Genomic DNA, 15304 nt, shown 5'->3' with positions numbered 1-15304 from the left:
CCACCCGAACCTGCTCCGCGCCCCCTCCTTCACCCTCCACGGCAACACCCCCTGCGGTGCAACCGACGGCAACCTTGCAGCCATGGAATTCTTCACTTGGATCGACAACTGCGCAGACAAACTTGCCCCGCTGAGGAACCCCGACAAGCAACGCCCCAGTAAAGCAGCCTGGTTCACCACCCACCTCCAAGAAACCAGACGCACCTGCAGACGCCCGGAGAAGAACTAGTGAAACAGCAAGACACCCGAAAACTACACCACCTTGAAAGACGCTATGACGGAATACCTTCAATGCATTAGAACCACCAAAAGGACCTTCATCCACAACTAAATCCTTGCCAACTCCAGCAGCTCCAAGGAACTTTTCAGCGTCATCCAGGAATTCACCAAACCCCACAGCGAAGCCACGGACATCACCCCCTCCCAGGACCTCTGCGACAAACTCAGATCCTACTTCCACCTGAAGATAAAGAACCTCTACGACAACTTCAACGACCACACACCTGATCCCACAGTCAACCCGCCCGGCGGCAACGCCAGCCAGACCACCATCTCCGCCTGGATACCGACCACGACCGAGGAGACCGTGGTGACCATGAAAGGCATCCACTTCGGGCCCCACAGATCCCGGCCCACCTCACATATACCACAGAGTCACCACCACCATCGCACCCATGTTGCAACACACCATCAACACCACCTTCAAGACCGGCTCCTTTCCACACGACTGGAAAGGCGCAGAAGCCAGGCCCCTACTCAAAAATCCCTCAGCAGACCCGACTGACCTCAAGAACTACCAGCCTATCTCGCTTCTCCCTTTTGCAGCTAAAGTCGCCGAGAAGACAGTCAACGCAGAACTGACATGGTTCATCGAAGACAACGCCATCCTCAACCCTTCCCAATCCGGAATCCAAAGCAACCACAGCACCAAGACCGCCCTACTTGCCGCCACCGACAACATCTGCACCCTCCTCGACCAAGGCCACACTGCAGCCCTGATTCTACTCGACCTACCAGCAGCTTTCGACACCGTCTCCCACGGCATCACTAGCAGCCAGACTACACAACGCCGGCATACAAGGCAGCGCCCTCGACTGGATCAGATCGTTCCTGACAGGCAGGAGCCAAAGGATCAGACTGCCACCCTTCATCTACCAACCAACGGAAATTAACTGCGGAGTCCCACAGGGATCATCACTCAACCCAACCCTTTTCAAAATCTACATGGCGCCCCTCGCCACCATCATCCGACAGCACGGCCTCAGCATAGTCTCCTACGCCGACACCCAGCTCATCCTCTCCCTCACCAAGGACCCCACCACCACCAGACTCAACTTCCAGGAAGGAATGCAGGACATCACAGCCTGGATGAGCAACAGCTGCCTAAAACTCAACTCAGAGAAGACAGGAAGCCCTCGTCCTCGGAACCACCCATTCGGCATAGGACAACTCTTGGTGGCCCACCGCCCTCGGCACTCCCCGACCCCCACGGACCACACCAAGAACTTTGGCATCGTACTCGACTCCTCCCTCTCCATGAATCGACAGGTCAACACCATCACCTCCAGCTGTTTCAACACCCTCCGCATCCTCCGTAAGACATTCAAATGGATCCCCCATCAGAGGCAAGGAAAACAGTCACCCATGCACTCATCACCAGAAGGCTGGACTACGGAAATGCCCTCTACGCCGGCATCAACAAGCTCCAAACAATACAAAACACCACCGCCAGACTCATCTTAGGGGTATCTCGACACGAACACATTAGCCAACACCTATGTAGGCCCCACTGGCTCTTCGTCGAGAAAAGAGTCACCTTCAAGATACTCCCCTACGCCTACAAATACCTACACAACACCGGATCCCCCTCCCCCCCCAGCACCTTGAGACCATCACGGGGGAGTAGAGCGCTTATAATTCCCCAGATTGATTGATTGATGTTATTATCATTTTATTTTTATTTTGTGCGTTGCTGAATTAGGAGTGGTGTGACGCTCTTAAACAGACTTTCAGTGGGTGTTGCAATTTTTGAAACAATGCACGCAGGCAAGCATTGTTTTCCCTTTATAAACTTCAATGATAAATCAAGTGTAGCGTGGAAAATCACTTCAAATAAAGACGGAACACCATGAACCTAATTTAAATGTTAGTGATGAATGATTTAGAAAAGCACATTGTCTCAGTCATTTCTATTTCATGCAGCTTGCCAACCACAAATGCATCGCAAAGGGAAACAAGGAATCAGCTTCCAGCAGATACCCACTACCTACTAATGTCCCTTTACACCTGCCTTCCTGCCTGCAGCGGAGCTCTCAGCCAGCAGAGTATTATTTTTTTGATTTGAATACATATATAGCCCTTTTTCTTATTGATTTGCTATTATTAGTCAATGTAGTGACATTTGGGAGGGAAGGGGAGGGGATTCGAACTTGTATCCTGCTGCTTCCACTTTACCGAAGTGATGAAAGTTCAGCTCACAGAGCTCTCACTCCAACATGCAGAGAAACAACCTCATAGCTGAGGTACAAGAGCAGGAGGGCAGATCCCATGCATAAAAGCAACAGTGGTAGAATAAGCTATGCCTTCGTTCTTCAATCAGTGTGTATCCACTGTACTTAAATCACCAGGACTAAAATATAAAGCTGAAATGTAAAAAACATAAAATACATAAAAACTAAATAATCATTCTTGGGCAAAAAAAAAAATCTAAACTTCCCCACAGAAAACAAGAGTCTAACCCGCCCAGCAAGTGCCAACGAGTGAGATTCATGTATGCTGTCCATGAGCATCCATTTTTAAGTCAAAGCCTACCAGACGGTGCTCCTGTCTGGTTGCGAAAAGACATCTTAGGAACATCCTGAAAGCTTCCATGGGAGTGCATTCCGCCCACTGCTTACCACTGGCTTAGTGGTTCATAACTTACATTTGGTAGCTTTCTATTTGCGGACTTTATTTGTTTTAGGCTGTCCAACATATCTATGTCCCTCCCGTGGAGCATAGGCTATTTTCCACTTCTCCCACTCTTTGCTAATATTCTTTCACTAGTGGCCTATCCATTTTGTTCTGATCTTGTCACATTTGCTGTGCAGTCAAATACAGAGGTCAAACGTCAGGCTCTGTCTTCCAAGGTAGTTTTGTGTTTACTTTTCTTTCTCTGACTTCAAAGTGAGAAGATTTATGTGACAATATTGCTGGGTATTGGGGTGGGAAAGGAAAAGTTTAAAAAAAAAAATAAACAACATTTAAATGTCTGTAAATTGACCCTACAAATATTTTTAGAAGATCTCAGAATTACCAAAGCACGTTTTTGTTGCAATAATGAAGTGTGGTGGGAGCAAATATTTAAATACGATTAAAACAAATCAATAAACTAGGTGAAGCCGATTTCCACACATTGTAGTTTGTCTGCTGTATAGTTTTATTAGTAAAACTGAAAGTTCAACTGCAATGGTCATTTCAGTTGAAAATTTGTTGTCTGTAATAGCAGTTTTTTACCACAACATGCATCCTCCACTTTACGCCACTCTCTGACACTCCCCTCTATGACACTCCACTCCACTCCAGTCCAGGCCACTCTACGACATTCTACTACACTCTATGCCACTCTAAGCCATTTCACCCTACGACATTCCACTCTATGCCACACCAATCTAAACTACATAACTCCATGGCATTCCACTGTACGACACTCCACTCTATACCCCTCCACCCTACGCCACTCTACTTCACGCTACACTACAACACGCTATGCCACTTCATGCTAGACTACTCTATTCCACTGTATGCCACTCCACTTTACAACTCTACGCCACAGAGACACTGCTCGCCATACCACTCTATGCCAATCCATGACACTTTACACCATTCTATGCCCCTCCACTCTCTGACCCTCTATGCCACTCTACTCCTCGCAATTCCCTCTGTCACCCCACACCACTTTACTCTAAGCCACTCCACGACAGTTCACTATACTCTAAGACAGAACCAGACTGGCCGTAGTGGGTACCGGGCATATCCCCGATGGGCCGCAAGGGTGGGGACCGTTTTTTGTTACTGGGGGCCGTCAATATCGGCCCCCTGTAACAAAATCGGCTGAAACCGGCCATATCAAGCAGCTCGGCCACACCTCCCTGCCCCCACAGAAGGCCGGCCTAGCAGTTTGCCAGGGCTGGTTTTGGTTCGCAGTCTGGCCCGCTCTAAGATACTCTACTCCACAACACTTTACACCACTTCACGGTACTCCACTCTATGCCACTCCACTCTATGACACTGTATGGCCCTCCACTATAAAAATACACCCTGTGACCCTCTACTCCACACTACGACACTCTACTCCACTCTATGTCTCTCTACAACACTGTACTCCATGCTGTGCATTTCCCTGTGTGCCGCTCCACTCTATTCTACGTCACTCCGCTGTACAACACTCTATGATACAGCACTGAACGACACTCTACTCCACTTTACACCGTTCCACTGTACGCCACAGTATGCCCCTTCACTCTACAACACTTTACTCCACTCTTCACTACTCCACAGCCACTCCACTCTACAACACTCCACTCCACTCTAATGTACTGTACTGCACTCAATGTCACTCCACGGCACACTAGGCCACTCAACTCTACAACACTCTACACCCCTCCACTCTAAGCCAATATTCTCCACTTCACTTTACATCTCTCCACTCAACTACACTTCACTTCACTTCACTTCACTTCACTTTTCGACATGACACTCCACGCCACTCTCCTCTAAACTGCTAACTTTTAGCCATGCTGAACAGCAGCCACCCTTGTGTACAACATGGCTGAAACACATTGGCATAGCAAATAGCACTTGTATAGGCGAGACCTATAGACTTTGCCAATGCTTGAATTTTCAAATTTCGCCATGATGACGGGGTTCTGACTGTTGAAGCTTCCCAATGCTCCACAGTCCTTAGTGCACACACCAAAGCATTTCCTACATGGGCTTTTAAATCTCTAGATAAACGGTTTCAATTTTTAGCCAAAAAGTGTTTGTTTAAAAGAGCCTGTTAAAAAATCAGAGATTTGTTAGCAAATAAATGCGTTTGTTTTCTCACTCAATTTCATTCCACCACATATAACAGTCTCATTTCTAGGTTTCACCTGTGCAGCTTGTTTCAAGACATACTGTTAAGGTACAGGGTCTTAGAGCCCGCCCATTGCTAACCAATGGTTGGCTTTATAGTCAATCTCATTTTCTTGCTTCAAATTAATCAGCTTGTGTGAGCTTTCCTTCCTGTTCTTGTGTTTGTCCCTCCTGGGAGCATAGACACATTACTTGTGTCCTTCCACTGCTCGCATTCCAAGCACTACTTTAAAAGAAAATTGTTTAAGCAGTCTACGAGAGTGCATGTGTTTTACATCTATTTTCCCTGTGTTTTTCTCTCCCCTACTTCATTGCACACCATTTTATTCTCTCTTGCTCTCCCTGATTTGCTCTGCCCCCATCAGCGCCCTAAATGTTGCATCCGTGCCCACCAATCACTTTGTGTTACTTTCACCTTTCCCTTGTTGCTTCGACCCTCCCATACATCCCCATCCCTACTTTTGAAAAATACATTAAAAACACTTTCTTTCAGTTATTTTCTTTTTAGTTACAGCTCCAACTCGGATGGGTAGATAAATAGAAAACATTGGGTTGTTTCGGTAGATGTACAAGTCAAAAGCTTTTTTCCTTTTTTATTCCAGTGTAGCTTGGCTAAAAACCATTAGCAAAGACAATAGGTCCAAAAGGTGAGACGTACCGGCTTTGCCAAAGCTTATTAATATTTGTAAACTTTTAAAATTGGTGCGTTTCACATCCCTAATTCTTTCATCTTCCAAAGGACCTGATGGCAACAATGACAACACTTAGCAATGCTATCTCTCTGCAGTCACAGAATGCAAACTTAGATAGAAATGACAACCAAACTTGCAGTGGTTTGTTGAAAGTTGTCTTCTGGGCTCAAGTTACTTATCATTGGCTTTTGATGCCATTTCAACAAACAGCCCAGGCTGCCTGATCTTCCCCCAGGTCTGGGGGCGATACAGCCCCCCCTAGTTCCAGACCATGGATTACAATGTCTCTATGTTTCAGATTTGCTTCAGTGCTCTTACCTGTCTGTGTCCAGGGCCACTAGCGGTTTCTCATCGGGGCTTTGATCTAGAGAAGAGTAGCCTTTGTTTGGGACGACCAGCCTGGAACAAAAGAAACAAGACATGTAAATAAAACCTCTGTATTTAAGGGCCAATGGCTTACTGTGTCGGGCTAATATCATATAAGAAGGTATTCCTAATCAAACAGCCCTAAAAAGCGACAAAACCAAACTGTTGTAAGAAACGGAAGCACTTGAGCATGCAGTGCTCTTCTACCAATAGTGCTCTAGTAATCTACAGAGCTCTCAAACTCTTCAGTATTCAGACACTTTGTTCATAAGTCACTGAATCTTGGGACCAAAAGCACATGCTTAATCACTAAAGAAGGCATTTTTATATCTGGTGTTAAAACTATATATATAATATACTTCCTTAAAGGGACTTTCAGTTAGCTCTCCTCGTCCATTGATCTGTTGTGTTACTCACATTTTGCTTCTGCTCAAGACAGCATACAGCATGGGGGAATGGGTCAGTCGACTTCAGCAAGTGCCTAACGGCACTTTAACCCCTTGCGCGCTCGTGGCGGAACCATTCCGTCACGAGCCACGGTGGGGCTGTGCTGGTGACGGAATGGTTCAGTCACGGCCCGGCCGCCGTGCCTGCGCGGTGCTGATTTTGCGCCTGCGCGGCGTGTTCTATTGAACTGGCGGGCCGTGACGGAACCATTACGTCACAAGCACAGCACTATCGTGGCTCATGACGGAGTGGTTCCGTCACGAGCATTGCGACACCGTGCGGCCCCCCTGCCCCCTAGCGCCGTGGCGGAATTACCGCCGCGGCCAAGGGGTTAAGCAAATGCGTTTTGCTCATTCTCAAGAAGCACATCTGCACACAAGGTAGTTCCCTTCACTGTCAGTGCTTCTGTGTTTACTTTAGGGTTGTCTTTGTGTTTACAGTCGGATGAGATAGCAGGATGAGCTCAGGGCATATTCTAGCTTTATCAGTTTCCCTCTCCTGCTAATGCTTTTGTAAATCCTTTTGAAGTGGCCTTTGTTTACTCAGTATACTAGATTGTGTCCATTTGAAACTGTTCTTTATAAAGTAATCCTTTTATAGTATGCACACAATGAAGTGCATATATTATCGCACTCCTGTATGTAATGCTGGTATACATCTAAACTGCGAACTACAGTTATACTTGTGATCTAATTAAGTCTGTATGTCCTGCTTGTGTGGGTTCTCAGTTTGTTTTCAGTGCTTTTGTGTGTCATGCTTATAAGGATATGTAACTATAATATTACCAATTCAAACGGTGACGTTTATTCCTGTTTCTACCTTTTAATCTGCCCAACCCTATCTCACTGTCTACCTTCCAATCTCTCTGTAAACCTACCTATCTGTCCCCCTCTACCTATGTGACACTATCGCTTTGCAAATCAATCTACCTATGTTTGCAAATATATCTACCTTTATAAATATATCTATCTATGCAAATATGTATATTTCTTTGCAAGTAGGTCTATCTTTGCAAATCTATCTTTCTTTGCATCTCTATTTATCAATCTACCTAAGCAACTCTCTGTAGCTATGCAACCTTTTCCATGTATGCTCTCCTCTCTATCTACCTATCGATGCAATATCTATCTATCTATCTAACCAACCCTATTGGTCCGTTTACCTAGCAGTCTGTCTACCTGTCTATCTGTAAATCTACCTATCTTTACAACACTATCTTCTTTGCAAATCAATCTATCTTTGCAAATATATCTACCTTTGTATATCTATCTATCTATCTGTCTATCTATCTATCTGTCTGTCTGCCTCTCTCTATCTACCCATCCATTTAGCATTGTACCTCAATTTATCAATCTACCTCAGCAACTCTATCTATCTATCTAACGCTATCTGTCTAGCTACCTTTGGAAAGCTCTACATCCATCTCTTCAACCCTCCATTTAGAATAAAGATTAAAAAAATATTTAAAAAAGAAAATAGCAAAGGGGCTGGCAGCCATCACCAGACGGTTTGGCTTTTCTTTTCTATACAACATAGTTAGTTACAGGTACTTTTAGCCAGCATTTATCCATTAGTCTGTTGCTGTGGCATTCGCATTTTTCTTCCACCTACTCCAGCATGCATCACGGGGCAATGAGGCAGCCCACTTAAGCCACTGGGTGAGTTTACTGGGAGTTACAGCATGGTGCCCTATCACAAGGAGCACATCCCCTCACAAAGTAGTTATTTTCCATGTCATGGACAACTATGGCAATGTGTGCTTTTTTAAGACCAAAAATAATAGTTTGCTTTTAGCCATTTTTTTTTTTAATCAATAGGTTCCAACAGCTTTCTCAGCAATAAGGTTTTGCAAAACCCATCACAAGATAATACAAGAATTGCTAAAATGCTGGCGGCCAAAACCAGACCTATTGGCTTTGCCAATGCTTGTTATGCCTGGGGTGTCCTCCTGTGCCCTCTGTCATATTCCAGCAGTTAGCATGTCTTTAGTGAGCAGGTGACTTAGATTTTTTGCAGCATGGGCCAGTGGCCACTGAAAAGCCAGATGAATAGGAAACGCGTCCCCAGCCTAACACTCACAGCAATCAAATGACTACAACATTTCAACACTTTGCGCACGACATATGCAATTTATTTTTAAAGTTACAGGAAACTAGTGGAATACATTGAAACACATATGGGGAAGCACATGAAAGAGTGGTTCCTGTATGCATGTCAAATGCGATATCTTTCTGTTCAGCCATTTTTTCATTTCCCAAGAATTATTACCAGGTTCATCTCCTACATACCCGTCTAAGAGGGCACCGGCCTCTACCTTTGAACCATAGGCTCAATCGGCGCAAAACTTTAAAGCATAAAAGAAGGATTCTTAACCACTTGGATGCTAAGCTTCTTGCACTGCTTCAATGTAAGTTGTTTATTCATTAGCATCCAAGTGGGGTACTGTCCAGGCCTGTGACCCTTAATAGAGACTGCTGCGAAGATTGGTAAACTCTAACCTCCTGTGAACATGCTTCTGTTCTATCCTGTTACATAGGAAAGAAATCCCGCTAACTATGTTGAAATGACTCCAGGCCAAGTTGGCATTTCTCATTAAGTCCCATCTGCGCCTCGAGCCCGCTCAGCGCGAGGCTCAGTACACAGCCAGGACATTAATTAATGATACGTGAGAGCCAGGCTTGCTGAGATGTCAGCCTGATGGCTGCCGCGAGGCGCGCCTGATTGGGGTAACCCTGGCTAATCCCGCCCCCTGGAGGGAACAGCGCCACCCTCCTGCTGCGGATCACTCACTCCACCTCACACCTGCCAACTCCGCATAATCGTCTGGACTCCGCAAGCACTACACGGCGGCTCTAAGCGCCCAACGAGAAACGAGATACACATTTACAAAAATTAATTTAAAAAAATAGTCATTATTAACGGTACTCGTGCAGAGGTGGGGGTGCAGTGCGACTTTCCCCTATCTACAGAAGCGTCAGAGTTATTGTTCTACAGGGTGCAAAAAACAACAAGCATTTCTTCCAGGGTTGAGCCCCCTTCTGGTGGTGCTCCTCCCACCCATTCACCCGAAGCCCTCTGCCTAATGTTAATTATTAGGGACTTTTATTAGAAGCCAAACTAGTACAGAACGTGTGCATGAATAGTGTAGCAAGTATTCTAAATATAGCGGCAAAACATAACACGGAAGACGTAACGATCATGACGAGATAACCTGCCACTCCCAGAACTCCCTTTCCTACCAAGCCCCTGCTAATTATTCGAGACCAGATGTTGATGATGAAGAGATTCTTATGGGACAGCTGTGCAAAATGACAGCAGGATTAACTGCAGAAAGTGTTATAAATGTGCTGTTTGGCATCGCATGAACCCTACTCATAGTTCTTTCTAAGGCGATAACAATTATTATAGTATTAACATCTTGAAACACTTATTACAGCAATAACACTCAATATCATTTCTTGCAATGCCTCGGTGGCTGGTCCCCCTTTGACTACGCCGATGTTTTACAGCACCGTAATCAACCCTACAATTGTCATATTGTAAGTTTACGTTTTTTATAATTAAGTGTAAAATTTTACAATTGTGTAAACTCTTTTACATTTCTTCATCCCAAGTAAGGAGAGTGGAGTAGACGCGCAGCTGCATTGTTTATGACAGTGCTGGGACTGCCCTATGTGCGCAGCCTTAAAAATCCCAACTCCGCGCAACCCCGCTGTCACTCTGACCCCAATGCCAACCTGCTCCCCACTGGCTGGAGTAACCGGCAGAGCCGAAAAGGTTCGATTCCACAACACTTTCACTATGAAAAAGATAAAAAGTGGCACCATCAGCACTTTGTCTACATCCGGGTGCTGCTAAATATGCCTCAATGCTGAGCACCGACAAACACCACCTCAAAGTAAGGACTGCACTGCGTCCATTTCTTACGATAATGGCATTACTCCTAGTCCTACTCCCTCGCCTTCCTTCAGCACAATTGAGGCCCCGCCTCCCACCCAGACCCACCCCCAGCATAAAAACTCTGCCCGCCCCCACCGCCACCTGTACACAAACAAGCCGAGCTAGCACTCAGTTGAACCGCACCGGGAGGGAGGGAGGGAGGGTCCTTGAAGGAAGGCGAGGGAGTAGGACTAGGAGTAATGCCATTATCGTAAGAAATGGACGCATTACCTCCCGTCCCTCCCTCGCCTTCCTTCAGCACAATTGAGGACATAGCAAGCAGAAAAAAACAGAGACGGACAACTGAGTGACAAAGAACACAAAACAGTGCCCCAAACCCAGCAGATCAACATCCGTGGCCTCGCAAAGAGGACAACACTCTGAAGCCCGAACCCCCACCAGAGGAAAAGCCACCAAGACAGGGGACCGAAACCAACAACCCCACGGAGCGGGGGAAGGCAAACACCCGAGCCGGACCAAAGCGAACAAACAGAGACCTCCACCCGGAAGGACACCACAACCAGCAGGCACCACAGAAAAAGAGGCCGGACAGACAAACCAACCAAAGGAGCCACAGCCAAGGAAGGAGCAGGACCGAACATAGGCAAAACCAACCCGAGACAGAGCCAAAACGGCGAGTCACCGGAGGGACAAAGGACGGAACCAGACCCAAAACCAACAGATCCGAACAGCCCAGACAGAAGGGAAACAGCCCAGACAGGGCCCACAAGACCCCCAAGTGCCCCACAGGGGCGACGACAGTCCAAAGCAGAGTCGCTGACCAGGCCGACACCCCAAGGAGGAAAGGCCAAGAGGACACGAACCCGGGACCAAGAAACGGAACACAGGCCGCCACAGCGCGCACAGCAGGACAGGCAGCCCCCCGACCAGGCCCACGCGGGGGGCAACCCAAAAGGCAAGAGCCGAAACCCAAGACCCGCAAGGGGCCCAGAGGGAGGACCGGATAGGACAACCAACCCCAGGAGCAAAGACCCCGAAGGGAAGGACCGGACAAGGCAGGGAAACAAACACAGCAGACCCGGAAAAACAACCAGGCAACAGTCAAGGAAGACAAGAGCACCAAGAAGCCGGAAAGACGCCCACCGCACTCGCAGAGGGGCCACCGACAACCCCAGAAGAGCCCCAGCAGGAGGGAACAGCCCCACCAAAAGGAGGCCAGCATCACGGGAACAACACCCGGAGCAGAACACCAGGCCCAAAAGGCCCACAAACACCAGGCACAGGTCAGCCAAGAGGAGGACCGACGGGAAGCCCGCAAGCCACCGCCAACCAGACTGGAACCCCCAACACAGTCGAATCCAGGCGCACAACCACCAGGCAGCAGGCACAAACCCCGCAGAGAACCCAGGGGAAGAGCCCGAAACCCCAACGGGCACAGAGCCACCGGAAGGAACTTCCACCGAGCGCAACACAGCCCGGACAGGAGAGAAAAACAAAGAGCCTAAGGCCAACGGGGAGCAGCAGCGACCCCCGAGCACAGACCCAGGGAGCCCGCACAGAAAAGGCCAGAGCAGCGGAAAAGCCGGGAAGGGGAAGTCGTGAGAAAACCCAGGACGAAGCAAGAAACCAGCAAAGCAGAACAGCCAGCACACAGGTCACCCACCAAGGCAGAGAGCTGACAGACCCAGCACCCAGACCCCAGCCCACAGAAACAGGACCCAGGCAACCAAGGACAAGGACCAGAACAGGACCCAACCAACCGAGGCAGAGGACCAAGCCACCGGAACGTCCTCAGAACCGCAGAGACCCCCGAAAGGGCACCAGGGCAAGCCCCAACGACACAACAGCCGCCAGCAAGAGGACCCCCAGGAGAGCAGCAGGAACCAGAACCGGAACCCGAACCGACCCCAGCCAAGCCCAGAACAGGCCGGCGACCGAAGCCACCACAAGCGGAGCTGGAAGAGCCAGCGAACACCCATCCAGAAGGCAACAGAGGCCGAGCCACCAGGAGAGCACCCCGGGGACGGACCGACAAGGGCAGCAGGGACAACAGACCCCGGAGACCAACCCAACAGGAGCCAGACAGACAGGCAGAGAAGAAGAAAACGAGCCCAGAGAACCAGAAACACCACAGAAGCCAGGTGCCCCAGCACCCGCCGAGGAGCCCTGGGACAAAAAGGCCCAAACCCACGAAGGAAGAGAGACCAGGCCCCCCGGACAAGGGAACGGGGCAGAGCACAGTCCGAAGACGGCACCCCGACAAACCCCAGGCCCAGAGAGGGGATCAGCGAAGACACACCCCGGGCCACCAAAAACCCGACCACCAGAAGAACTACAAAGGATCTCCCGAACAGACCGAGCAAAAAGACACCCAGCCGTAAGTCGCAAGAGGCCGACTAGAGAAGGAAGAGGGAACACCCCTGCCGCATGAAGGAGAGCCACGAGAGCAACCGGACATGCCGGAAGACCCAGGACGAAGGCCCGAGGCCGAAGGGCAAGGACGCATACCCTGCGTACCACACAGAGAACCACAGGAAACGCAGAAAAGAAGCAGCGTCAGTGGAGAGAAGCGCACCCCCCAAAAACCCAGGGCACGCCAAAAACCACCAGGCAGAGCCTGCGGAAAAGCCGCCCGAAAGGCCAACACACGGAAGGGAACCGGCCGAAGCCAGGAGCAGACCCCCAGGAGAACCGGAACAGGCACAAAGCCACCGGACACCCCAGCCCCAGCAATATAACGGTGCAGGCCCAAAACCCGAGCCCCACCGACAGGAACCCAGCAGAGGGAACAAAAGGCAAGCAAACAGGACACCCAGTCCAGGAGAGCCACCCAGCAGGAACCGGAGACGGGCACCGGCAGAGGAACCCGCAACGAACCGGAGGAACTGGCACCAAGCCGACCCAGCACCCATGAACCACCGCACACAGGACCCCGTCAACAGAAATGTCCCGCAGCCACAGAGGAGGAAATGCCAAAGACGACCACCCACAGACAGGGAATCGACCAGACAGCAGTGACAGGAACCCAACAGGGCACGGCAACCAGAAAAGGAGGCAGCAAGCCAGGGCGAACAAATGGCCAAAACCACGAACACCCGAAAGCCAGAGGAGACACCCACAGCGGGGAGAACGGAGAGGCCCCAGTGCAAGGCACGCGGGAAAGGCAGGACGCCCCATCCAGGAAACCCCACATCAAGGAGGGCACAGAAGAAGCAGAGAACAGGCCACCCAGCGCAACAGCAGCAGCCAAGCAGAACATCAGACCCACCAAGCAGCACGGCCAGGACAGAGTCCGGCAGTACAACGGGAGGAAAGGGGCGACCCCCACCAAGAAGCAAAGCCACTGGAGGAAGAGAGGGATGAGCAGCACAGAAGCGAAACCCCAGACACCAACCGAGCGTGTAAAGAAACCTGAAAACCCTCCAGGACCAACACAGCGCAGAAGGAACACGGAGGGCAGAGGAGAGACCCCATACGGCAGGCCCATAGGCAACCAACAAGCAACTGTCAGCAGGCCAGTACCACAGTGGACAAAGCCACAAGCAGAAAGCACATACAACCAGTACGAGCAACGCACGCCACTCACACCGCACCAGCCCCCACCCCGTGACCAAAGGGCAAGGCCAACCGGGAGGGCCGGGAACACCAAGGAAAGAAACCCAGAGTCCCAGCCCAGCAGGAAAGAGGAAAACCCAGCCGACCAGCACAGGAGCCCAGCGACCCACGTCCTGCACGCCCACCACCCTGGAGCCACAGACAGCGCCAGAGGCGGGAGAAGGAACCACAGCATCCAAGCGCCCAGACGGGAAACAGCCGCCCACAGGAACCGATGGATGAAGAGGGGATAGAAGGCACCAACAGAACCTCCACACTCCAGAACACAGGACAGCAGCAGGGCACAAGTCCTAAAGAAGGAAGAGATTGCATCAGAGAAGCCAGCACGCGAGCAGCGTTCCGAAGGAGCTCCGATCTCACGCCAGAGAGGCCAAAGAGTGAATGTGCGGCTCCAGGTGTTCCAGTAAACGAGCCCCCAGAGAAAAAAGCGGGGGGACGGCGACCACCCACGTGGTACCCCGACACGAGCCCAGCAGAGCAGCCTCAATCCAGGAGAGCACCAGCCAGACAAGAGAGGCAGAACAACCCCCACGGAGCCCAGGCGACCAGGGCGCCCAAAGGGGGACCGGAGTCCCAGCTGCAGAGGAAGAGGACAACAGCATGCCCCCACCAACCCCAAGCGACCCAGCGGCAGACAGCCAATCCAAAGAATCAGGAGCACAGGCAGGAGACAAACCCTGGCCTCCGGGAAAACGCATCAGCGCCAACTAATGGAAGGGGAAAAACAACAGAAAACGGGCAAAAACCCGCCCTACCTGGCCTCCGGGAAGACAGCATACCGGGAGGAGGCAGCCACACAGCCCGACCCGGAAACGCAGCCCCAGCCACAGGAGGACCGCCGGACACCGCCGAGGATTCCTGAACCACCGCTCCGCCCCCATACCACGAGGGAGACGAGGAGAGGAGGCACAGCCAGGAGAATGCTGGAGAGGGCTCCGCTGTAGCAGAGAACCAGACCGAAGACTCCCCGGCACCGCCACAGAGAGGAGCTGAAAAGGTAAGTCTCACTAGGGAGACAGAAAAAAACAGGTGGAGGTGGGGGCGGGCAGAGTTTTTATGCTGGGGGTGGGTCTGGGTGGGAGGCGGGGCCTCAATTGTGCTGAAGGAAGGCGAGGGAGGGACGGGAGGTAATGAACATTACTGGCGCTGCCAGAGCCGACTCTGAAGCA

At 50.3% G+C, this 15304-nt stretch overlaps 1 protein-coding gene across 2 annotated transcripts in view; it reads right to left on the bottom strand.

Moving 5' to 3' along the window:
- FAM219A (family with sequence similarity 219 member A) overlaps positions 1 to 15304 on the bottom strand; it is a 518113-nt gene that overhangs the window by 71626 nt on the left and 431183 nt on the right. For both annotated transcript variants that reach the window (XM_078674704.1, XM_078674702.1), the window contains exon 4: positions 6126 to 6206. In XM_078674704.1, coding sequence (XP_078530830.1) covers positions 6126 to 6206 — 81 coding nt within the window. The remainder of the gene's footprint in view (positions 1 to 6125; positions 6207 to 15304) is intronic.

The sequence above is a fragment of the Lissotriton helveticus genome, chromosome 2_1, assembly GCF_964261635.1.
Source record: "Lissotriton helveticus chromosome 2_1, aLisHel1.1, whole genome shotgun sequence".
NCBI lineage: Eukaryota > Metazoa > Chordata > Amphibia > Caudata > Salamandridae > Lissotriton > Lissotriton helveticus.
This window is presented reverse-complemented; position numbering and strand designations above follow the sequence as displayed.